The sequence below is a fragment of the Ranitomeya variabilis genome, chromosome 4 (genome assembly GCF_051348905.1).
Source record: "Ranitomeya variabilis isolate aRanVar5 chromosome 4, aRanVar5.hap1, whole genome shotgun sequence".
In the NCBI taxonomy this organism is placed as follows: Eukaryota; Metazoa; Chordata; class Amphibia; order Anura; family Dendrobatidae; genus Ranitomeya; species Ranitomeya variabilis.
Window position 1 is genome coordinate 504,963,940 of NC_135235.1, and position 24,559 is coordinate 504,988,498.

Below are 24,559 nucleotides of genomic sequence, written 5' to 3' on the forward strand. Positions count from 1 at the left end.
TGCGACGCAGAAAAGGTGAAGCAAGCAGCATCTTGCGGCATGCTATTCCATCCGGTTTGCGTTTAGTTGGACCATCATTTATTTTTCAACAGGATAATGACCCCAAACACACCTCCAGGCTGTGTAAGGGCTATTTGACCAAGAAGGAGAGTGATGGGGTGCTACGCCAGATGACCTGGCCTCCACAGTCACCAGACCTGAACCCAATCGAGATGGTTTGGGGTGAGCTGGACCGCAGAGTGAAGGCAAAAGTGCTAAGCATCTCTGGGAACTCCTTCAAGATTGTTGGAAGACCATTCCCGGTGACTACCTCTTGAAGCTCATCAAGAGAATGCCAAGAGTGTGCAAAGCAAAAGATGGCTACTTTGAAGAACCTAGAATATAAGACATATTTTCAGTTGTTTCACACTTTTTTGTTAAGTATATAATTCCACGTGTTAATTCATAGTTTTGATGCCTTCAGTGTGAATGTACAATTTTCATAGTCATGAAAATACAGAAAAATCTTTAAATGAGGCGAGTCTAAACTTTTGGTCTGTACTGTATATAATCACTATTTGGCTGCAAACTCGTGAATTCTCTCATCGTGCGCAGCGCACACTGAGGATTCTCTGGTACTAGCAGTGAGTCCAGCCTTGTGACTGGAAATATGCGCTATGCATACTTCGGACCACATTCCTACTAGACATTTGCGTCCTTGCTCAATACAAGTGAGGCTGCACACGTCTAGTAGGAAATGAAGTTGGGAGTATACATATCACATACCTGCGGTTGCATGATCGCTTGATCTTGGTCTGCAGTCACAAAATGAAGGCAGACTTTTATGCTAAGCCTGGTCAACCCCCTTAACTTATCACTTAACATTAAGCAGAATTAAGTACGTTGACTAGATGCTACCGAAAAATAGAAATTAGTCTTTCCTGTAACTGTATTTCCAGGAGCATATCATGACAGCACGACAGGAGGTAGTCCTACTCATCCCCTAGAGATAGGAAACATTTGAGAGGTTAAAAGCCCCCCACCACCACTTCACCCTCAGTGTTTTTACCAATTATCACACTAGGATGGATGCAACTGTATTTTATTGAATTCTTACAAACAAATGTTAACTTCACATAAGCATTCAGAATTCAGGGGAGGGAATGTAATGATGCTGTCATGAATGATGGATGCCTGGAAATACAAATACCAGTAGGACTAATTCCTATTTTCCGAAGTTGTCCCTCATGACATGTGGAGTGAGCCTTAATGTTAAGTGGGGGTTCTTTCTTTTCTGATTCATATGCCAGAAAAATGGTTGAAGCAATCAATCTGGATAGAGTCGCCTTTGAGGCTTTCTTGCAATTATTCCTTCCTGCATACTGTATCTAGAAATGTGTAACTTCCGCGTAATGCATCACTGATCTTCTTATGTCCAGCGTGTGGAATAATCTTTCCTTTTCGTTCTTTGGGAGCGGACAAAAAGATGGCAGAAAGATCTACTGGTTATAATTTGCCTTTAATACTACCTTCGGCAGGAAAGAAGTGTCGAGCCTAAATATTAGTTGGTCCTCTAGGATCTGCAGATAGTGATCCCTCACTGACAACGCCTGGATCTTCCCTAACCATTTTGCAGAGGCGAATGCCACCAAGAACGCCGTCTTCATGGAGAAAAAGTTGATGCTAGCTTCTTCCTGGTGTTAAAAGGGAGGTTTGCGTAAGGCATATAGCCATATAGCATTTGATTTAGGTCCCAAGGTGGGACAGTTTTCATGATTGTGGGTCTCAACTTAGTAACGGTTCTAATAAACCTCATAACCCATGGGTGGTCTGCTATAGGGAAGTCTAGAAAGATACTAAGGGCCAAGATCTAAACCCTTAGCATACTAGGCCTTAGTCCTTTCTCAAATCCTATCTGTAGGAACTCTAGGATTTTAGGAATATCTGGATGGGATAATTTTGCAATGGATTCCCCTACATATGAGCAGAATTTCTTCCATATCTTGGAATAGATGGCTGAAGTTACCGGCTTTCTGCTTGCCTGCATAGTTAGTACCCTGTCTGATAGTCCTTGAGAGCTTAGGATCTGCTTCTCAGGATCCAGGTTGCCAGGCGTAGAAAGCATGTATCTTGATGCAAGAGGGGACCCCGAGACAGCAGGTGGTATCTGTCCGGAAAGAGAACTCACCGCCGGAGCCCGCATCAAAGCTGGGGTTCTGTCCTCGGATGTACTATTCCGTCCATGGACAGAAGGGGGTTAATATGACTAACCAGATTAATCACTGATTTTAGTATAAATTATATTACCACAAGTCAAACATTTACCAGTTGGCGCAGTGGATTCTAAGAAAACCAACAGACTTTGAATTCATGATCTGCATGATTTTCAGTCTGTGTATTAGAATAATTAATTGAAAGGGGGGTGTTCAAAATAATAAGTGTGCAGTTCAATTAGTGAGGTCAATCATTCTGTGAGGAAACAGATGTGAATCAGGTGGCCCTTATTTAAGGGTGAAGCCAGGACATGTTGTACATGCATTTCTCGTTGAAAGCCTGAGAAATATGGGTCGTTCAAAATATTGTTCAGAAGAACAGCATAGGCTTCTTTCACACTAGCGTCGGCACGGGGCTGTCGCTATGCGTCAGCCCGACATGCGTTGTGAAAGTAATGCCCGACGTGGGCAGCGAAAGCAGTTTTACAACGCTTCCGCTACCCCATTGTAATGTCCGGGGAGGAGGGGGCGGAGTTTCGGCCGCACATGCGCGGTCGAAAATGGCGGACACGACGCGCAAAAAAACAGTACATGTAACTTTTTTTGTGCTGACAGTCCGCCAAAACACGACGCAAACGTCGCACAACGGTTGCGACGTGTGGCACTCCGTCGCAATGCGTCGCTAATGAAAGTCTATGGAGAAAAAATGCATCCTGCGGGCAACTTTGCAGGATGCGTTTTTTCTACATAACGACGCATTGTGACGTGCGTCGAACAAGTAGCCATACTTTGATTCAAAAGTTGATCGGAGAAGTTAAAACTGATAAAGAAGTGTAGACAATGATAGGCTGTTCAGCTAAAATGTTCTCCAATGTTTTGAAAGGGAAAGCCAAACCAGAGAGACGCGGAAGAAAACGGAAGACTACCATTCTAATGGATGGAAGAATAACCAGAATGGCAAAGGCTCAGCCAATGATCAGCTCCAAGATGATCAAAGACAGTCTCAAGTTACCTGTGAGTACTGTGACATTTAGAAGACGCTTGTGTTGAGCTAATCTCTTAGCAAGAAGTCCCACTGTTAACCCCTTAATCCCATATGACGTACTATCCCGTCGAGGTGGGGTGGGCCTTAATTCCCACCGACGGGATAGTACGTCATAGCGATCGGCCGCGCTCACGGGGGGAGCGCGGCCGATCGCGGCCGGGTGTCAGCTGCCTATCGCAGCTGACATCCGGCACTATGTGCCAGGAGCGGTCACAGACCGCCCCCGGCACATTAACCCCCGGCACACCGCGATCAAACATGATCGCAGTGTACCGGCGGTACAGGGAAGCATCGCGCACGGAGGGGGCTCCCTGCGTGCTTCCCTGAGACGATCGGTACAAGGCGATGTACTCACCTTGTACCGAGCGTCTCCTCCCTGCAGTCCCCGGATCCAAAATGGCCGCGGGGCTGCATCCGGGTCCTGCAGGGAGTACTTCCGGGTGCCGTGCAGGCGCTGGTAAGCCTGCAACGATGTGAGTGAGATCGCCGATCTGATAGAGTGCTATGCAAACTGTCAGATCGGCGATCTGTGATGTCCCCCCCTGGGACAAAGTAAAAAAAAAAAAAATTCCACATGTGTAAAAAAATAAAAAATAAATAAAAAAAAAATTCCTAAATAAAGAAGAAAAAAAAAAATATTATTCCCATAAATACATTTCTTTATCTAAAAAACAAACAAACAAAAAAAACCCAATAAAAGTACACATATTTAGTATCACCACGTCCGTAACGACCCCACCTATAAAACTGTCCCACTAGTTAACCCCTTCAGTGAACACCGTAAGAAAAAAAAAAACGAGCCAAAAAACAACGCTTTATTTTCATACCGCCGAACAAAAAGTGGAATAACACGCGATCAAAAAGACGGATATAAATAACCATGGTACCACTGAAAACGTCATCTTGTCCCGCAAAAAACGAGCTGCCATATAGCATCATAAGCAAAAAAATAAAAAAGTTATAGTCCTCAGAATAAAGCGAAGCCAAAATAATTATTTTTTCTATAAAATAGCTTTTATCGTATAAAAGCGCCAAAACATAAAAAATGATATAAATGAGATGTCGCTGTAATCGTACTGACCCGACGAATAAAACTGCTTTATCAATTTTACCAAACGTGGAACGGTATAAACGCCTCCCCCAAAAGAAAATCATGAATAGCTGGTTTTTGGTCATTCTGCCTCAAAAATCGGAATAAAAAGTGATCAAAAACTGTCACATGTCCGAAAATGTTACCAATAAAAACGTCAACTCGTCCCGCAAAAAACAAGACCTCACATGACTCTGTGGACCAAAATACGGAAAAATTATAGGTCTCAAAATGTGGAGACTCAAAAACTTTTTTGCTATAAAAAGCTTCTTTTAGTGTGTGACAGCTGCCAATCATAAAAATCCGATATAGAAAACGCTATAAAAGTAAATCAAACCCCCCTTCATCACCCCCTTAGTTAGGGAAAAATAATAAAATTAAAAATATGTATTTATTTCCATTTTCCCATTAGGGCTAGGGTTAGGGCTAGGATTAGGGCTAGGGTTAGGGTTGGGGCTAGGGTTGGAGCTAAAGTTAGGGCTAAAGTTAGGGATAGGGTTGGGGCTAAAGTTAGGGTTAGGGTTGGGGATAAAGTTAGGGTTAGGGTTGGGGCTAAAGTTAGGGTTAGGATTACATTTACGGTTGGGATTAGGGTTGGGATTAGAATTAGGGGTGTGTCAGGGTTAGGGGTGTGGTTAGGGTTACAGTTGGGATTAGGGTTAGGGGTGTGTTTGGATTAGAGTTTCAGGTAGAATTGGGGAGTTTCCACTGTTCAGGCACATCAGGGGCTCTCCAAACGCGACATGGCATCCGATCTCAATTCCAGACAATTCTGCGTTGAAAAAGTAAAACAGTGCTCCTTCCCTTCCGAGCTCTCCCGTGCGCCCAAACAGGGGTTTACCCCAACATATGGGGCATCAGCGTACTCGGGACAAATTGGACAACTTTTGGGGTCCAAGTTCTCTTGCTATCCTTGGGAAAAAAAAAATTGGGGGGGCTAAAAATCATTTTTGTGAAAAAAAAAGAATTTTTATTTTCACGGCTCTGCGTTATAAACTGTAGTGAAACACTTGGGGGTTCAAAATTCTCACAACACATCTAGATAAGTTCCTTGGGGGGTCTAGTTTCCAATATGGGGTCACTTGTGGGGGGGTTGTACTATTTGGGTACATCAGGGGCCTGCAGACCAATCCATCTAAGTCTGCATTCCAAATGGCGCTCCTTCCCTTCCGAGCTCTGCCATGCGCCCAAACAGTGGTTCCCCCCCACATATGGGGTATCAGCGTACTCAGGAAAAATTGGACAACAACTTTTGGGGTCCAATTTCTCCTGTTACCCTTGGGAAAATAAAAAACTGGGGGCTAAAAAATTATTTATGTGGAATAAAAAAGAATTCTTATTTTCACGGCTCTGCGTTATAAACTGTAGTGAAACACTTGGGGGTTCAAAGCTCTCAAAACATATCTAGATAAGTTCCTTAGGGGGTCTACTTTCCAAAATGGTGTCACTTGTGGGGGGTTTTAATGTTTAGGCACATCAGGGGCTCTCCAAACGCAACATGGTGTCCCATCTCAATTCCAGTCAATTTTGCATTGAAAAGTAAAATGGCGCTCCTTCCCTTCCGAGCTCTGCCATGCACCCAAACAATGGTTTACACCCACATATGGGGTATCAGCATACTCAGGACAAATTGCACAACAATTTTTGGGGTCCAATTTCTTCTCTTACCCTTGGGAAAATAAATTGGGGGCGAAAAGATCATTTTTGTGAAAAAATATGATTTTTTATTTTTACGGCTCTGCATTATAAACTTCTGTGAAGCACTTGGTGGGTCAAAGTGCTCACCACACATCTAGATAAGTTCCTTAGGGGGTCTACTTTCCAAAATGGTGTCACTTGTGGGGGGTTTCAATGTTTAGGCACATCAGGGGCTCTCCAAACGCAACATGGTGTCCCATATAAATTCCAGTCAATTTTGCATTGAAAAGTCAAATGGCGCTCCTTTCCTTCCGAGCTCTGCCATGCGCCCAAACAGTGGTTTACCCCCACATATGGGGTATCAGCGTACTCAGGACAAATTGTACAACAACTTTTGGGGTCCATTTTCTCCTGTTACCCTTGGTAAAATAAAACAAATTGGAGCTGAAATAAATTTTGTGTGAAAAAAAGTTAAATGTTCATTTTTATTTAAACATTCCAAAAATTCCTGTGAAACACCTGAAGGGTTAATAAACTTCTTGAAAGTGGTTTTGAGCACCTTGAGGGGTGCAGTTTTTAGAATGGTGTCACACTTGGGCATTTTCTATCATATAGACCCCTCAAAATGACTTCAAATGAGATGTGGTCCCTAAAAAAAATGGTGTTGTAAAAATGAGAAATTTCTGGTCAACTTTTAACCCTTATAACACCCTAACAAAAAAAATGTTGGTTCCAAAATTGTGCTGATGTAAAGTAGACATGTGGGTAATGTTATTTATTAAGTATTTTGCGTGACATATCTCTGTGATTTAAGGGCATAAAAATTCAAAGTTGGAAAATTGTGAAATTTTTCGCCAAATTTCCATTTTTTTCACAAATAAACGCAAGTTATATCGAAATTTTTTTACCACTAACATGAAGTACAATATCTCATGAGAAAACAATGTCAGAATCACCAAGATCCGTTGAAGCGTTCCAGAGTTATAACCTCATAAAGGGACAGTGGTCAGAATTGTAAAAATTGGCCTGGTCATTAACGTGCAAACCACCATCGGGGCTTAAGGGGTTAAAAAAAAGACAACAAAAAACGTACTGAAGCGAATACAATTTGCCAAAGAACACGTCAACTGGCCCAAGGAGAAATGGAGAAACATTTTGTGGACTGATGAAAGTAAAATTGTTCTTTTTGGGTCCAAGGGCCGCAGACAGTTCGTTAAGACAACCCCCAAACTCTGCTGCATTAAAGCCACAGTACACTCTGAAGACAGTGAAGCATGGGCATGTTTCTCTTACGACCTATTTACCGCATGCCAGGGATCATGAAACAGTTTGCATATATTAAAATACCTGAAGAGGTCATGTTGCCTTATGCTGAGGAGGATATGCCCTTGAACTGAGTGTTTCAACAAGACAATGACCCTAAACACATCAGTAAACGAGCAAAATCTTGGTTCCAGTCCAACAAAATTGAGATTATGGAGTGGCCACCCCAATCCCAGGACCTTAATCGGATAGAACACTTATGGGAGGACATGAAAAATGCTGTTTTTGAGGCAAAGCCAACAAATGCGAAAAAATTGTGAGATGTAGTCAAAGTATCCTGCGTTGGAATAATAGTTGACAGGTGCTAGAAGTTGGTTGACTTTATGCAACATGGATATGAAGCAGTTCTAAAAAAACTGTGGATGTGTGAACAACTAAATATTAGGTCAGTGATTCACAGGAATGCTAAATCCACAAAAAAGATGTGGATTTTATTTTTTATATTTTATCTCTCAATGTTAAAATTAACCTACCCTTAAAATTATAGACTGTTAATGTCTTTGTCAGTGGGCAAACTTACAAAGTCAGAAAGGGATCAAATACTTATATCCCTCACTGTATAGGTTTGTTGACCAGGAACACTATTTCTCTGTGTTCTTAGCCCTCCAAACATTTCGTCTTGTATCGTGTGTTGCATCTGAGCCTACTCGGCCTTCATGGTAGCCCATATAGCTCTTAAAAGTTCATCTGTATTTTCAGATGAGAAAAAATTATTTTTTCCTTTCCTGTTAGAGTATGGGTATGCCTCCTCTGAAGACTTTTCCACATCCCATCTGGCTTTCTTGTGACAGTTAGTACGCTGAGATGGCTGTGATGGTACAAGACTAACGACAGTGTTCTGGACCTCTTCCTTAAAGGGAACCTGTCACCTGAATTCGGCGGGACCGGTTTTCGGTCATATGGGCGGGGTTTTCGGGTGTTTGATTCACCGTTTCCTTTCACCCCGGAACACGGCAAAATACTTCCGGGACATAGAGCGCCGGCGCATGCGCACTAATGCTTTTCGGCTTTGTCCGCAGTTGGGCAAAGCATACTGCTCGTGCGCAAGGCAAGATTGCCTTGCGCAGGCGTGTACTACGGAGGACAAAGCATGAACTTCAATCCAATATTGCGGCCAGCATGCAGCCAGCGGGTAAGGAAAGGGTGAATCAAACACCCGAAAACCCCGCCCATGACCGAAAACCAGTCCCACCAAATTCAGGTGACAGGTTCCCTTTAATCCTGACCCGCATGTCCTTTAACAGGGACGCTTGTTCGTGCTTAATTTTGCAATACAATCTGCAAATAGATGTTTTTTGTATGACTCGTGACAGTTTCGCGTTGCATGTCGGGCACCTCCTAGGTTTTTTCTGAGAAGAGGATCCTGAGGTATAAGGTCCATGCTGATGTAACGACCAAGATTGCTATGTGGGTTACTTACACTGCCCAGGGACTGTTTGGCTGGTGCTTCTGAGCAAGGATTAGTATCCATTGTTCAGGCTGTGCACACCACACCTTCTGACAGAACGCTTTCATAAGGTCTTTCCTTGTCCAGCAGGTGGCCTTCATACTTTCCCCATAGCATTTCCTTCTGTGCCATAACGAAACACATGCTGCGCCATCCCGATAGGTGGTATTCCTCTAAACTGACACGTGTCATCAGAAAGCGTCTCAAGCTGGAAATGCACTCCTGTGCACAACTTGGAAGTTCGACCGGCAGCTGCAGTGTTGTGCAGAGAGAAGCGGCGGAGCTATGTCCCGCTCTTGTGATTGACTTAGGGACCCCTACCCAGTAAGGCTTCTTTCACACTAGCGTCGGCACGGGGCTTCCGCTGCCCCATTGTAATGTCTGGGGAGGAGGGGGGGTGGAGTTTCGGCCGCGCATGCGCGGTCGAAAATGGCGGACACGACGCGCCAAAAAATGTTACATGTAACTTTTTTTTGTGCCGACGGTCCGCCAAAACACGACGCAACCGTCGCACAACGGTTGCGACGTGTGGCACTCCGTTGCAATGCGTCGCTAATGAAAGTCTATGGAGAAAAAACGCATCCTGCGGGCAACTTTGCAGGATGCGTTTTTTTCTACATAACGACGCATTGCGACGTGCGTCGAACGACGCTAATGTGAAAGTAGTCTAAGGTATCAGCCTGGAGCTACTTGACAGCGGGAAGGAAAGAGATCAAGTCCCCTCCGATCCCAGGTAAATCTTTGCGCTCCTATGTGTGCTTTGTCCTAGAGCATGAGTAGGACTACCTCCTGTTGTGCTGTCATGAGGGACATCCTAGGAACTTAACGTTACAAAAGGGCTTATTGTAACATGTATTCTTACTTGTAGAAGCTAGTTAACACCATATAATTTACTTCTTTTTATAAGATGTACATATCATATGCTCTTGTAATTCCGCTCTTGTATCTTGATCAATATACAGTATGATCCCCTACACCGCTTCTCAAACAGTATGAAGTCCCCTCAAATACTGATGTCCCATAACCCTTTAAAAAAATTGTATGATGTTCTGATAAAGCACACCATACAGCATGATGTTCTCACACATTCTCTCACACCGTAGGATGTCCTCACAAAGCCCCATACACTGTAGGATATCCCCACAGAGCAGGTCACCACAACGCCCCCATATGCAGCATTATTGCCCCAGTTAATATAATGGCCTCACACAGCGCCCCTGCCCAGAATGATGTCCCCACACAAAATAAAGCTACTAACCTAACCCCGTTCGCTGACTGCTTATGTCTGAGGTGTACTGAGGCACAGCTGGCGTGATGCATTGACGTCATTGAACAAGCTACACTCTTAGACGCATAGGCTTAGTGATTGAAGAGGAAGCTGATGGCTCCTTTGTTTTCACCGCCATCTGCATGCTCAAAATAAGTGAGACACCAGGGGTATGGGGGGGGGGGGGTTGGGGAGGTCGTAATTTGGTGCAGTACCCTACTATATCCAACCCTTTGGCTGTCCCAGTCCAGGGGCTGCACAGGAATAGCCAAGGAACCGTGCTTTGGCCCACACTTTACCCAGGTCTGTAATAGACCATCTTCGGTGGGATTTGATGGTGGTGGTTACAGCATGCAAACCCAGAAAAGCGAACTACAGGCCATTGGACATGAGGAGCGTGCTAGGATTCCTTGGGGAATGCTGTCAGAAGCTGGTGTTTGCAGGGTCAGACTGGCCCATCGGGACACCAGTGAAATGCCTGGTGGGTCCCAGAAAGGAGGAAGGACAAAAAAAATTACATGGACGCGGACCCTTAAAAAGTGCCGGAGGCAGAGGCATGCACGTGCACGCAGTCATAATTACTGTAAGGGCTAATCCAGGGACAATATTACAGCTGTAACTTAATTTACTTATGAGGATACGGTCTCCCACAGCGAGAACAAAAGGGGGTACTGTTACGGCGCATGGCAGCAATCTGTCTTTTTTTCTTCACCTGATGTAGTATAGAAGTCAGGGAAAAAGTGGGGAATGTGCTCTGGAAGCAATCGGCTATAGCCAACTTATTTTCTGCAGACACAAGTCCTGGTTGGAAGAAGTGATGGCAGACTGCACAGGATAAAGATGAAAGACTTCAACTAGACGTCACTTATGAGTCAGTGTGTTACTTGTATACTTACATTATATACTGTGTACAGAGCTCCTTGGTATAATGTCACTGGTGATCACTGCATTACCTGTACACTGACATTATATACTCTAATATTAGTGTTATTAGTATTGTGGTTTTAATTAACCCTTTCTGACCTCGGACGGGATAGTACGTCCGAGGTCAGATCCCCTACTTTGATGCGGACTCCGGCGGTGATCCCGCATTAAAACCGGGACATGTCAGCTGTTTTGAACAGCTTACCAGTGACCGCAATAGTGGCGGGTGTAATCGCGATTCAGCTGCCATTATTAACTAGTTAAATGCCGCTGTCAAACGCTGAGAGCGGCATTTAACTACCGCTTCCGGCTATCAGGCTGGAAATGAGCGCATCGCTGAACCCGTCACATGATCGGGGGTCAGCGATGTGTCGGCATAACAACTAGAGGTCTCCTTGAGACCTCTATGGTTGTTGATGCCGCATTGCTATGAGCGCCACCCTGTGGTCGACACTCATAGCAATGCAGGAATTCAGCTACATAGGAGCTATCTGAGCTTCGCTCCTATGTAACTGAGCCGATCGAGTTGTGCCAGCTTCTAGCCTCCCATGGCGGCTATTAACCCCTTCATGACCGTGGGATTTTTCGTTTTTCCGTGTTCGTTTTTCACTCCCCTCCTTCCCAGAGCCATAACTTTTTTATTTTTCAGTCAATTTGGCCATGTGAGGGCTTATTTTTTGCGGGACGAGTTGTACTTTTGAACGACATCATTGGTTTTACCATGTCGTGTACTAGAAAACGGGAAAAAAATTCCAAGTGCGGTGAAATTGCAAAAAAAGTGCAATCCCACACTTGTTTTTTGCTTGGCTTTTTTGCTAGGTTCACTAAACGCTAAAACTGACCTGCCATTATGATTCTTCAGGTCATTACGAGTTCATAGACACCTAACATGACTAGGTTATTTTTTACCTTAGTTGGGAAAAAAAATTCCAAACTTTGCTAAAAAAAAAAAATTGAGCCATTTTCTGATACTCGTAGCGTCTCCATTTTTCATGATCTGGGGTCGGTTGAGGGCTTATTTTTTGCGTGCTGAGCTGGCGTTTTTAATGATTCCAATTCGGTGCAGATACGTTCTTTTGATCGCCCGTTATTGCATTTTAATGCAATGTCGCGGCGACCAAAAAAAGTAATTCTGGCGTTTCAATTTTTTTTTCTCGTTACGCCGTTTAGCGATCAGTTTAATGCTTTTTTTTTATTGATAGATCGGGCGATTCTGAACGTGGCGATACCAAATATGTGTAGATTTGATTTTTTTTATTGATTTATTTTGATTGGGGCGAACGTGTGGTGATTTAAACTTTTATATTTTTTTTATTTTTTTCACATTTTTTTAACTTTTTTTTTTTTTACTTTTGCCATGCTTCAATAGCCTCCATGGGAGGCTAGAAGCAGGCACAGCACGATCGCCTCTGCTACATAGCAGCGATCTGCTGTTCGCTGCAATGTAGAAGAAAATCAGGTGTGCTGTGAGCGCCGACCACAGGGTGGCGCTCACAGCTATCGGCGATCAGTAACCATAGAGGTCTCAAGGACCTCTATGGTTACAATGGAGAAGCATCGCCGACCTCCGATCATGTGACGGGGGTCGGAGATGCCGTCATTTCCAGCCGCCCGGCCGGATGCGGTAGTTAAATGCCGCTGTCTGCGTTTGACAGCGGCATTTAACTAGTTAATAGCGGTGGGTGAATCGCAATTTCACCCGCCGCTATTGCGGGCACATGTCAGCTGTTCAAAACAGCTGACATGTCCCAGCTTTGATGCGGGCTCACCGCGGAGCCCTGCATCAAAGCAGGGGAGCTGACATCGGACGTACTATCCCGTCCGATGTCAGTAAGGGGTTAAAGCATGGCAAAAGTAAAAAAAAAAAGTTTTAAAAAATATGAAAAAAAAATATATAAAAGTTTAAATCACCCCCCTTTCACCCCATTCAAAATAAAACAATAAAAGAAAAAATCAAATATACACATATTTGGTATTGCCGCATTCAGAATCGCCAGGCGTAGCGAGAAAAAAAGTGAAACAGCAGAATTACTTTTTTTGGTTGCCGCGACATTGCATTAAAATGCAATAACAGGCAATCAAAAGATCATATCTGCACCAAAATGGTATCATTAAAAACGCCAGCTCGGCGCACCAAAAATAAGCCCTCACCCGACCCCAGATCACGAAAAATGGAGACGCTACGGGTATCGGAAATTTGCACAATTTTTTTTTTCTTTTTAGCAAACTTTGGAATTTTTTTTTACCACTTAGATAAAGGAGAACCTAGGCATGTTTGGTGTCTATGAACTCATAATGACCTGGAGAATCATAATGGCAGGTCAGTTTTAGCATTTAGTGAACCTAACAAAAAAGCCAAACAAAAAACAAGTGTGGGATTGCACTTTTTTTTGCAAACTTGGAATTTGCTTTCCGTTTTCTAGTACATGACATGCTAAAACCAATGATGTCGTTCAAAAGTAGAGCTCGTACAGTAAAAAAATAAGCCCTCAAATGGCCATATTGACGAAAAAATAAAAAAGTTATGGCTCTGAGAAGGAGGGGAGCGGAAAACGAAATTACCCTGGGTCATGAAGGGGTTAATGATCAGTATTGTAGTGCCCGGTCACTATATGGTGGCAATATGTGATCTCTTCATGATTGGTGGTTTTTCTCTCTTGTATATGGTATTATTTGGTCACTGTAGTCTATCATGATGTAACTGTATTAACCCCTGTGTGCAGTATTATTGTCACTATGTGGTCTGGTATTAAAGGGAATCTGTCACCCCAAAAATCATATATAAGCTAAGGCCACCGGCATGCTGTAGATAGGCCCCCGATGTAACCTGAAAGGTAAGAAAAACAGGTTATATTATACTGCCCACACAAATGGGAGCTCCTCAACACGTATCTAAGAAGATTATTTTAATTTTTATTGGTAAGTATCAAAAAGAATTTACACAATGTATAAATCACAGACAATAGCCACACACAACATTAAAAACACTTAAAAAATACAACACAGACCTATACACAAATCATGCCCTGATATAGGGGCTATGATATCCCACATCCAAAATTCCCAAAAATAGACAATCATGTAATATAATACAATACAGCATAATATGGCTTCATACGATGACGTCCTCTTCTTCTCTTCCTGCCGCGGCTCCGGTGCAAGCATACTTTGTCTGCCCTGCTGAGGGCAGAGCAAAATACTGCAGTGCGCAGGCGCTGGGCCTCTCTGACCTTTCCCGGCACCTGCGCACTGCAGTACTTTGCTCTGCCCTCAACGGGACAGACAAAGTACGCCTGGGCCGGAGCCGCGGCAGCAAGACAAGAAGAGGATGTGATCGTATGAAGATAGGGGGCGCCGGACCCAGACCGCGACGCCCATTGGAGCGGACCGCAGCGAGACCGCGCCTGTGTGAGTATAATATAACCTGTTTTTCTTACCTTTCAGGTTACATCGGGGGCTTATCTACAGCATTACAGAATGCTGTAGATAAGCCCCTGATGCCGGTGGGCTTAGCTCATATACGATTTTTGGGGTGACAGGTTCCCTCTAACCACCTGTATGTGGTATTATTCAGTCACTATGTGGTGGTAATATGTGATCTGGTCATGGTATGGCACTTGCAGTGGTTCTACGGTGAAAACAAATCATCACCTATCCTAAAGGCCATGTTCACACATTCAGTATTTGGTCTACGTATTTGTAATCTAAAACCATGAGAGGGTGATAAATGCAGAAGTGGTGAAGTGTTTCTATTAGGGTAAGTTCACACTGGGTGTTTTTGCTGCATTTTAAAGCCAATTTTCAGCTGCTTTTTACAGTACCAGCAAAGCCTATGAGATTTCAGAAATCTCATACACACTTTTTTTTTTTCCATCAGGATTTTGTGATTTGCAGCGTTTTTTTTAATTTTTTTTACGTAGAGCATGTCACTTCTTTCAGAGTTTTTCACCCATTGACTTGCATGGATTGTGAAAAAACGCTGCAAATACGCAGGTTGACTTTTTTTGCAGCGTATTTGCTGCAGATTGGTCAAAGACAGCAGGATGTGACATCACAGTCAGTTCCGCTACACCTAGATGGCAGGCTGCATGGTTGCTTGATGCGTCCATATAGCCTGTGATCTATCAGAGTGGACCCGAACGCCATTCTAACAATACAGTTTTTGACACGCTGTCATATGCAAGATAGCGCGGCAAACACCACTTCTGATCAGCGGTGAAACCATTCCCGCCGGTCTAAGAGCCGCGGTTCCAACGCTGTCAAAAGACAGCGTGAGCGCTCTCAGCTGTGATCGGAGGTATGAAGTTTACCTCCGGTCACTGGTGTGAGCTGATAGGACTGCTGGTGTGAGCTAATGGGACTGCCGCTCCCATCATCAGACACCTGCTGCCGCTAATAACAGTGAGAGGAGCGGCGGATGGGAGTATTCAACAGCCGCTCCTGCGCTGTAAATAATTTAAAAAAAAAAAAAAAAACAACCTGCGTGGGTTCTCCTCTATTTTTGATAACCAGCCAGGCAAAACTCACAGCTGTGGGCTGCAACCCTCAGCTGTCAGCAAAGATGGTTATCAAGAATAGAGGGTTCCCCACGCTGTCCTATTTAAATAAATTTTTTAAAAAAGGCATGGGGCCCCCCCATTTTTGACAATCAGAGTTGCTAAAGCAGACAGCTGGGGGCTGGTATTCTCAGGCTGGTAAGGGGCAGGAATATTGCCCCCCAGCCTAAAAATAGCAGCCCACAGCCACCCCGAAAAGGCACATCTATTAGATGCGTCAATTCTGATGCTTTGCCCGGCTCTTCCCACTCGCCCTGTAGCGGGGGCAAGTGGGGTTCATATTTGTGGAGTTGATGTCACCTTTGTATTGTCAGGTGACATCAAGCCCACAGCTTAGAAATGGAGAGGTGTCTATAAGACACCTATCCATTACTAATCCTATAGTCGTATGGTAAATAATGACACAGCCAGAATAAAGTCTTATTAGAAATAAAGCAAAACGGTTTCCATTTTTATTTAAAAATAAGCAGTTATACTCACGTAACACCTATTTCACTGAAGCCCTCGTTCTTCTGTAATAAAACAAAAATAAAAAAACAATATCCCTCACCTATCCGCTGTTCTGTCCCACAGGGTAATCCATATCTGGGGGATAATTGGCTTTCAACCTGGACAGTGTCAAGATGCGACTATCCAGGCTGAGAACCACTGGTGACTGAACTGCTGTGAGCGCAGCCTCAGTGACGTCATCGAGGTTACCTCCAGTCACTGAGACACTGTTACCAGTCAGGCTGAACTGCTTAGTCCCAGAATTGGCATATCTTAGAGATGTGCCTTTTCTGGGGCGGCTGAGAGCTGATGTTTTTAGCCTGGGGGGGGCAGTATCCATGGCCCCTTCCTAGGATATTAATATCAGCCCGCAGCTGTCTGCATAGCCTTTGCTGGTCATTAATTATAGGGGGACTCCGTGTCATTTTTTAGTGTACAGCTGTGAGGTGATATTAACCCCTTTCTGACATCGGACGTACTATCCCGTCGAGGTGGGGTGGGCCCCCATGACCACGGACGGGATAGTACGTCCAGCGCGATCGGCGGCGCTCACGGGGGGAGTGCGGCCGATCGCGGCCGGGTGTCAGCTGCCTATCGCAGCTGACATCCGGCACTATGTGCCAGGAGCGGTCACGGACCGCTCCCGGCACATTAACCCCCGGCACACCGCGATCAAACATGATCGCGATGTGCCGGCGGTGCAGGGAAGCATCGCGCAGGGAGGGGGCTCCCTGCGGGCTTCCCTGAGCCCCCCGCAGCAACGCGATCATGTTTGATCATGAGGGATGTTACCTCCCTCCCTGCCTGCTCCAGACCCGGATCCAAGATGGCCGCGGATCCGGGTCCTGCAGGGAGGGAGGTGGCTTCACAGAAGCCTGCTCAGAGCAGACACTGTGAAGCAGCCTGCACTTCTCTCAGATCGGTGATCTGTCAGAGTGCTATGCAAACTGGCAGATCACCGATCTGTATTGTCCCCCCTTGGGGCAAAGTAAAGTAAAAAAAAAAATTTCCAAATGTGTAAAAAAAAATATTCCAAAATAATGAAAAAAAATATATATATATTATTCCCATAAATACATTTCTTTATCTAAATAATAAAAAAAAACAATAAAAGTACACATATTTAGTATCGCCGCGTCCGTAACGACCCGACCTATAAAACTGGCCCACTAGTTAACCCCTTCAGTAAACACCGTAAGAAAAAAAAAAAAAGAGGCAAAAAACAACGCTTTATTATCATTCCGCCGAACAAAAAGTGGAATAACACGCGATCAAAAAGACAGATATAAATAACCATGGTACCGCTGAAAGCGTCATCTTGTCCCGCAAATAACAAGCTGCCATACAGCATGATCAGCAAAAAAATAAAAAAAAGTTATAGTCCTGAGAATAAAGCGATGCAAAAATAATTATTTTTTCCATAAAATAGTTTTTATCGTATAAAAGCGCCAAAACATAAAAAAATAATATAAATGAGGTATCGCTGTAATCGTACTGACCCGACGAATAAAACTGCTTTATCAATTTTACCAAACGCGGAACGGTATAAACGCCTCCCCCAAAAGAAATTCATGAATAGCTGGTTTTTGGTCATTCTGCCTCACAAAAATCGGAATAAAAAGCGATCAAAAAATGTGACGTGCCCAAAAATGTTACCAATAAAAACGTCAACTCGTCCCGCAAAAAACAAGACCTCACATGACTCTGTGGACCAAAATATTGAAAATTTATAGCTCTCAAAATGTGGTAACGCAAAAAATATTTTTTGCAATACAAAGCGTCTTTCAGTGTGTGACGGCTGCCAATCATAAAAATCCGCTAAAAAACTCGCTATAAAAGTAAATCAAACCACCCATCATCACCCCCTTAGTTAGGGAAAAATAAAAAAAATGTATTTATTTCCATTTTCCCATTAGGGCTAGGGTTAGGGTTGGGGCTAGGGTTAGGGTTAGGGTTAGGGTTGGGGCTAGGGTTGGGGCTAGGGTTAGGGCTAAGGTTAGGTCTAGGTCTAGGGTTAGGGCTAGGGTTAGGGTTGGGGCTAGGGTTAGGGCAAGGGTTGGGGCTAGGGTTAAGGCTACAGTTAGGGTTGGGGCTAAAGTTAGGGTTAGGGTTGGGGCTAAAGTTACGGTTAGGGTTTAGATTACATTTACGCTTGGGAATAGGGTTGGGATTAGGGTTAGGGGTGTGTCAGGGTTAGAGGTGTGGTTAGGGTTACTGTTGGGATTAGGGTTAGGGGTGTGTTTGGATTAGGGTTTCAGTTATAATTGGGGGTTTTCCACTGTTTCGGCACATCAGGGGCTCTCCAAACGCGACATGGCGTCTGATCTCAATTCCAGCCAATTCTGCGTTGAAAAAGTAAAACAGTGCTCCTTCCCTTCCGAGCTTTCCCGTGTGCCCAAACAGGGGTTTACCCCAACATATGGGGTATCAGCGTACTCAGGACAAATAGGACAACAACCTTTGTGGTCCAATTTCTTCTGTTACCCCTGGGAAAATACAAAACTGGGGGCTAAAAAATAATTTTTGTGGGGGAAAAAAAAAGATTTTTTATTTTCACGGCTCTGCGTTATAAACTGTAGTGAAACACTTGGGGGTTCAAAGTTCTTACAACACATCTAGATAAGTTCCTTGGGGGGTCTAGTTTCCAAAATGGGGTCACTTGTGCGGGGCTTCTACTGTTTAGGTACATTAGGGGCTCTGCAAACGCAATGTGACGCCTGCAGACCATTCCATCTAACTCTGCATTCCAAATGGCGCTCCTTCCCTTCCGAGCCCTTCCATGCGTCCAAACGGTGGTTCCCCCCCACATATGGGGTATCAGCGCACTCAGGACAAATTGGACAACAACTTTTGGGGTCCAATTTCTCCTGTTACCCTCGGGAAAATACAAAACTGGAGGCTAAAAAATAATTTTGGTGGGAAAAAATGTTTGTTTTATTTTTACGGCTCTGCATTATAAACTTCTGTGAAGCCCTTGGTGGGTCAAAGCGCTCACCACACATCTAGATAAGTTCCTTAGGGGGTCTACTTTCCAACATGGTGTCACTTGTGGGGGGTTTCTACTGTTTAGGCACATCAGTGGCTCTCCAAACGCAACATGGCGTCCCATCTCAATTCCAGTCAATTTTGCATTGTAAAGTCAAATGGCGCTCCTTCCCTTCCGAGCTCTGTCATGCGCCCAAACAGTGGTTTACCCCCACATATGGGGTATCGGCGTACTCAGGACAAATTGTACAACAACTTTTGGGGTCCATTTTCTCCTGTTACCCTTGGTAAAATAAAACAAATTGGAGCTGAAGTAAATTTTTTGTGAAAAAAAGTTAAATGTTCATTTTTATTTAAACATTCCAAAAATTCCTGTGAAGCACCAGAAGGGTTAATAAACTTCTTGAATATGGTTTTGAGCACCTTGAGGGGTGCAGTTTTTAGAATGGTGTCACACTTGGGTATTTTCTATCATATAGACCCCTCAAAATGACTTCAAATGAGATGTGGTCCCTAAAAAAAAATGGTGTTGTAAAAATGAGAAATTGCTGGTCAACTTTTAACCCTTATAACTCCCTAACAAAAAAAAATGTTGGTTCCAAAATTGTGCTGATGTAAAGTAGACATGTGGGAAATGTTACTTATTAAAGTATTTTGTGTGACATATCTCTGTGATTTAATTGCATAAAAATTCAAAGTTGGAAAATTGCGAAATTTTCAAAATTTTCGCCAAATTTCCATTTTTTTCACAAATAAACGCAGGTACTATCACAGAATTTTTACCACTATCATGAAGTACAATATGTCACGAGAAAACAATGTCAGAATCACTGGGATCCGTTGAAGCGTTCCAGAGTTATAACCTCATAAAGGGACAGTGGTCAGAATTGTAAAAATTGGCCCGGTCATTAACGTGCAAACCACCCTTGGGGGTGAAGGGGTTAATAGCTGGGAAGCTCCATGGGTATTACCCCCTTCCCAGGCTATAAACATCAGCTTTCCCTCTGCTGGTTAAAAAAATTACGTGGGAGCCCACAACATTTTTTTCAGCTGCGCACACACTGCACTAATTGTATACATCACAGACATCTGTATATCTACCTATTCTACGTGTATTTACTGTGTGTAAGCCATCTCTATCCTGTCAGATCCTGCTGAGACTTTACAATACACGGCAGGGTGTCCTGTCAGGGATAAAAGTTCTCCATAAAGGTACCGTCACACTCAGCGACACTGCAGCGTTATAGACAACGAGCCGATCGCTGCAGCGTCGCTGTTTAGGTCGCTGTAGAGACATCAAACACAGCAGCTCCAGAACGATGCAGGAGCGATCCAGTGACGTAACGGCGACTCACTTATCGTTCTCACAGGTCGTTAGCTCCATGTAAAACATTGCTGACATCGTTGCTTTTGCTGTCAAACATGACGATACACGCCGATCTGACGACCAAATAAAGTTCTGGACTTCTAGCTCCGACCAGCGATATCACAGCGGGATCCAGATCGCTGCTGTCAAACTCAACGAGATCGCTATCCAGGACGCTGTAACGTCACGGATCGTTGTCGTTGTAAAGTTGCTGAGTGTGAAGGTACCTTTATTCCGATCGGTGCGTTTTCCAATGGTTAGATTCCACCGATCAATAAGTTATTGCTTACCTAACCTGTGGATCGGTGATAACTTGCCTTCATCAAAAAACCCTTTAAGGCAAACTACTGTAATTGTACATCCCAGTTATGGTGTGCACACAGTAGACGTGCAGGAGCCGCCTGTGTTCAATTTCCCCTGTGGGCCCCAGACACCCCAGTGCGACCCTGGATGTCTTTGTATTATGTTTGCAGCAGCTCATAACAGCTAGAGATGTGCTCTGCTAAGTGCAGGAGATGATTGCCATGGAGGAGCTGAATAATTCTGCAGTAGTCATTAAACCTGGCATTTTGTGGTAAATTTGAAGAAAGCAATCGTTATAGTTGGTATTTCTATTAGTTGTGTTGAAGTGTGTATATTGTTCTGCTTTCATTGGTTTACTGCAATCAAAAGTTTGTACATTTTTCTAACAAACCTAAATTGCAGTAGAGGTTAGGCTACGTTCACATTTGCGTTGTGCGCCGCAGCGTCGGCGCCGCAACGCACAACGCAAACAAAAACGCGGCAAAACGCATGCACAACGCTGCGTTTTGCGCCGCATGCGTCCTTTTTTCTATTGATTTTGGACGCAGCAAAAATGCAACTTGCTGCGTCCTCTGCGCCCAGACGCGGGCGCCGCAGTGACGCATGCGGCGCAAAACGCAAGTGCACCGCATGTCCATGCGCCCCCATGTTAAATATAGGGGCGCATGACGCATGCGGCGACGCTGCGGCGCACACCGCAAATGTGAACGTAGCCTTAAATAGTTTTTATTGCAACCATAGCTCTAGAGACCGTGGAGAAAAATCCGGGGTGCACTGCCTACCACATGGGCCACATGCAGCCTGTAACTGCAACTGCTCTGTTTACTACTCTGAAGACGCTTTGCATGAATGTGACCCTCTCCATCCTAAATTATAAGAGATATGAAAAGCTTGACTGTATGTAATTTTCTGAATCTACAATTTGGAAAGCTGCTCTTACGTATGATCATCTTAATCCTTTTTCTCTCAAGTGTTAAATAAGACGCAGGGACCCTCATTATCCAAATAAGAGCAGCAAAATAAAACACTGCTAAATAAAACACGGCTTTAGGAGTTATTGCAGCATTTGGCATTGCTACATCGAACAAAGTAGCCTAGGACGAAAATGGTTGTGAAACTGATCGTAAGTACTGTGCTGCCCTCTAGTGGTTAACATCAGTACAATACATGTTTTATAAAGCATTACCCCTCTGAAAATATGTGCAGACGATCCAGAGGTGGCAGCGCTGTGAATGCAGTGCATGTTTGCTGCGTCCAAACCGCTGCCATTCATTGAGCGCAGATAAATCCACACGTGTTCACTGAACTGTGAGTATTCACCACGTCCAATACATTGTATTGGTGAAATTTCTCTTGCAGACAAATTGACGTGCTGCGGTCTGGAGAGACGTGTCGCACGTTAGTCTCCGCAGGTGAGCCGCTGGCATCTGTGGATGCATAGTGGGCATGGGATTTCTTGAAATCTCATCCACTATGCTGTAACATCTGGCCGCTGCACATTGGACGCTATACAGGTACGCAGTGTCCAACCCGCAGCGTTTAAGGATCGTCTGCACATATCCTAACAGTTGACATATTACTAGGATAGGACACCACTTAATCATGTGGGTCTGACTCTCATGGATCCTGTAAATACATTTTTTATTTTTTCCTGGAATATCAGCTCCCCAGGCCTGTGCTGTACACTGAAGCCACCCTATTCACCCATGCTGCTTACCATTTTATCTGAGGATTGGATCCTAAAAGTCAGACCCTAACCAATCATAGTGAGATATCAAAGTGATGTGCTACCGTTTTATATGAGAGATAAAAGTTCTTTGAAAGTTAATATGAAGTAACTTACGGTAAATGACTAAATATGGAAAATAAAGATAAGTAAAAATATTGAAAACCAAGTAAGTTTTTGATCACGTACAGACCCTCCTAAATGTTGGCCTTTACACCCACTTCAGTATCTGGAACCAGTTGTGGTTTCTATCTTTGCCACCTCTATAAGAACCACCCAGGGAACATTTACATTGTGGAGGGATCGGCTCTGGGAAAGATTCATGGCTAGCCAACAAAGCAAAAATAAAGAACTTTAATTATATTGTACAAATCTTTCACATGAACAAGAATCACTTCAGGTAGAAATAAAATGCAACTTTATTGGAATCAAATTAAATAAAATTACATTTCAGTAGTAATTACCATTTTCTTACAGATGTAACAATCATTTATTGAAAAAGGAAGAAAATGTCACCAAAGTAGATGGCCTGAGTGATCTAATGGGACCATCCACCAACCGCTAGCACTACGATTAACCAATACTATATCCCAAGGAAATACTGTTGGCACAAACTGTATAGGTGGCAGGGCCCGAATGATGAATTTGGAGAGCGCCAGCTCCAATACTGTAAGAAAATACACAGACTACAGTCCCTTGGTATGAAAATAAGAATTCCTTCATAAACTTGAAAAACCACAAATCATGAAAATGCTGAAATTCAATAAAAACATGTCGATCTGCAGCTAGCACTCACAATTCATAAATGATAAAAGGTATTAGAGGATCATCCGTGATTTCTTTACCTTTAAAATGGAAGGTATCCCTATAGGAAACAATACATATCAGTGGCATATTTTGTGCATGCTTTACTCCTTGACAAGAATAGCAAAAATAGTTGTGACCCTGTAACTCAGAGCACAATAAGTCCCACCGACTGTGGAATACACCTTCAATAGCTGCCAGTGGATTGTTCTTTTGGCTTATACAGTAGCTATTCCTCCCACCCCCTAAATGGACATGACAGGTCATAATGGGGACAGAGGGGAGATAGCTGCTGCTAGATGCCTCAGGCAAAGGCTCCTCACCTGAGGGCTTGGATATTTCAATTCAAGCTCTCAAATCCTTCTTTCCCAAACATATGTCAGAAGAGAATTCAGAGATCCCCATATCCATTAAGTAGTTGACCCACCTTGCCCAATTTGGTCAGTTATTCACAAATAGGTGTTGTGGCCATTATTTTGAAGGAAAGTGGTTTTTATTTTTTAAAATACCCCACACCAAGTGTGGCAGCTATTCATAGAACCCCCCATCCCCTATACAGAACGGAGGGTTCCTTTGATACCTATTAGATAAAAGTCAGTAAATCAATCAGATGTGTAGGAGGCCTCCCATACTTTGGTGCCATTGTTGATGCTCTGCACAGCACATCAACTATACATCAATCAGCAGCAGTATTAAGTCAGTGGAAAATAGAATAAACTTGTGGTTGAACAGCTTCAACACCATCCATTTTGCTGGAATTCTTTACCGCTAGCGTGTGTCAATACACGAGTTTACCACTAATCTTATACCATTCTATAGAAGAATTTAGTGAGGGACTGAAGAGTTGCTGTGACAATCCAGGTACTCATAACCATCGAATGGTATCTGCTCCAGATGTCCAAGGTAGGAACAGTTCAAGGAACCCCTGAGAAGGAGAACAGCAATTAGATTTGGTATTAAACATTTCAACGTATTCCTTACTCATAATTGCTTCTAGCTGCTGTGTGAATGTACAAGGGTCAATTTGTCCACAACAGGATATAATGTGGTCACGTAATGAAAATCACAACCCATGACCATGACAAGGCGAAGGGTAAAAGCTGATGCAGCTAAATGCCTTCCTTCCTGACACACTCCAGCCCCATGAGGTCTGGCACTGTCCTGCATTAAGAGGCACCCAGGGCCAACCGCAACAGCATATGGTCTCACAAGGGGTCTGAGGATCTCACCTCGTTACCTAATGGCAGTCAGGCTACCTCTGGCCTCCAGACTCTGGACACTACGCTGACAGACACAGCAAACCACCTTTCCACAGCTCGCATTGATGTGCCATCCTGGATGAGCTGCACTACCTGAGCCACTTGTGTGGGTTGTAGAGTCCGTCTCATGCTACCACAAGTATGA

At 43.8% G+C, this 24,559-nt stretch overlaps 1 protein-coding gene across 7 annotated transcripts in view; it reads right to left on the bottom strand.

Annotated features, from left to right (window-relative positions):
• Positions 1–22,752: 22,752 nt before the first annotated feature.
• Positions 22,753–24,559, bottom strand: part of TMEM106A (transmembrane protein 106A) — a 46,009-nt gene continuing 44,202 nt past the window's right edge. For all 7 annotated transcript variants that reach the window (XM_077252075.1, XM_077252074.1, XM_077252073.1 and 4 more), the window contains one exon: positions 22,753–24,080. In XM_077252075.1, the coding sequence (XP_077108190.1) occupies positions 23,981–24,080 (100 nt within the window). In that variant the 3' untranslated portion in view covers positions 22,753–23,980. The remainder of the gene's footprint in view (positions 24,081–24,559) is intronic.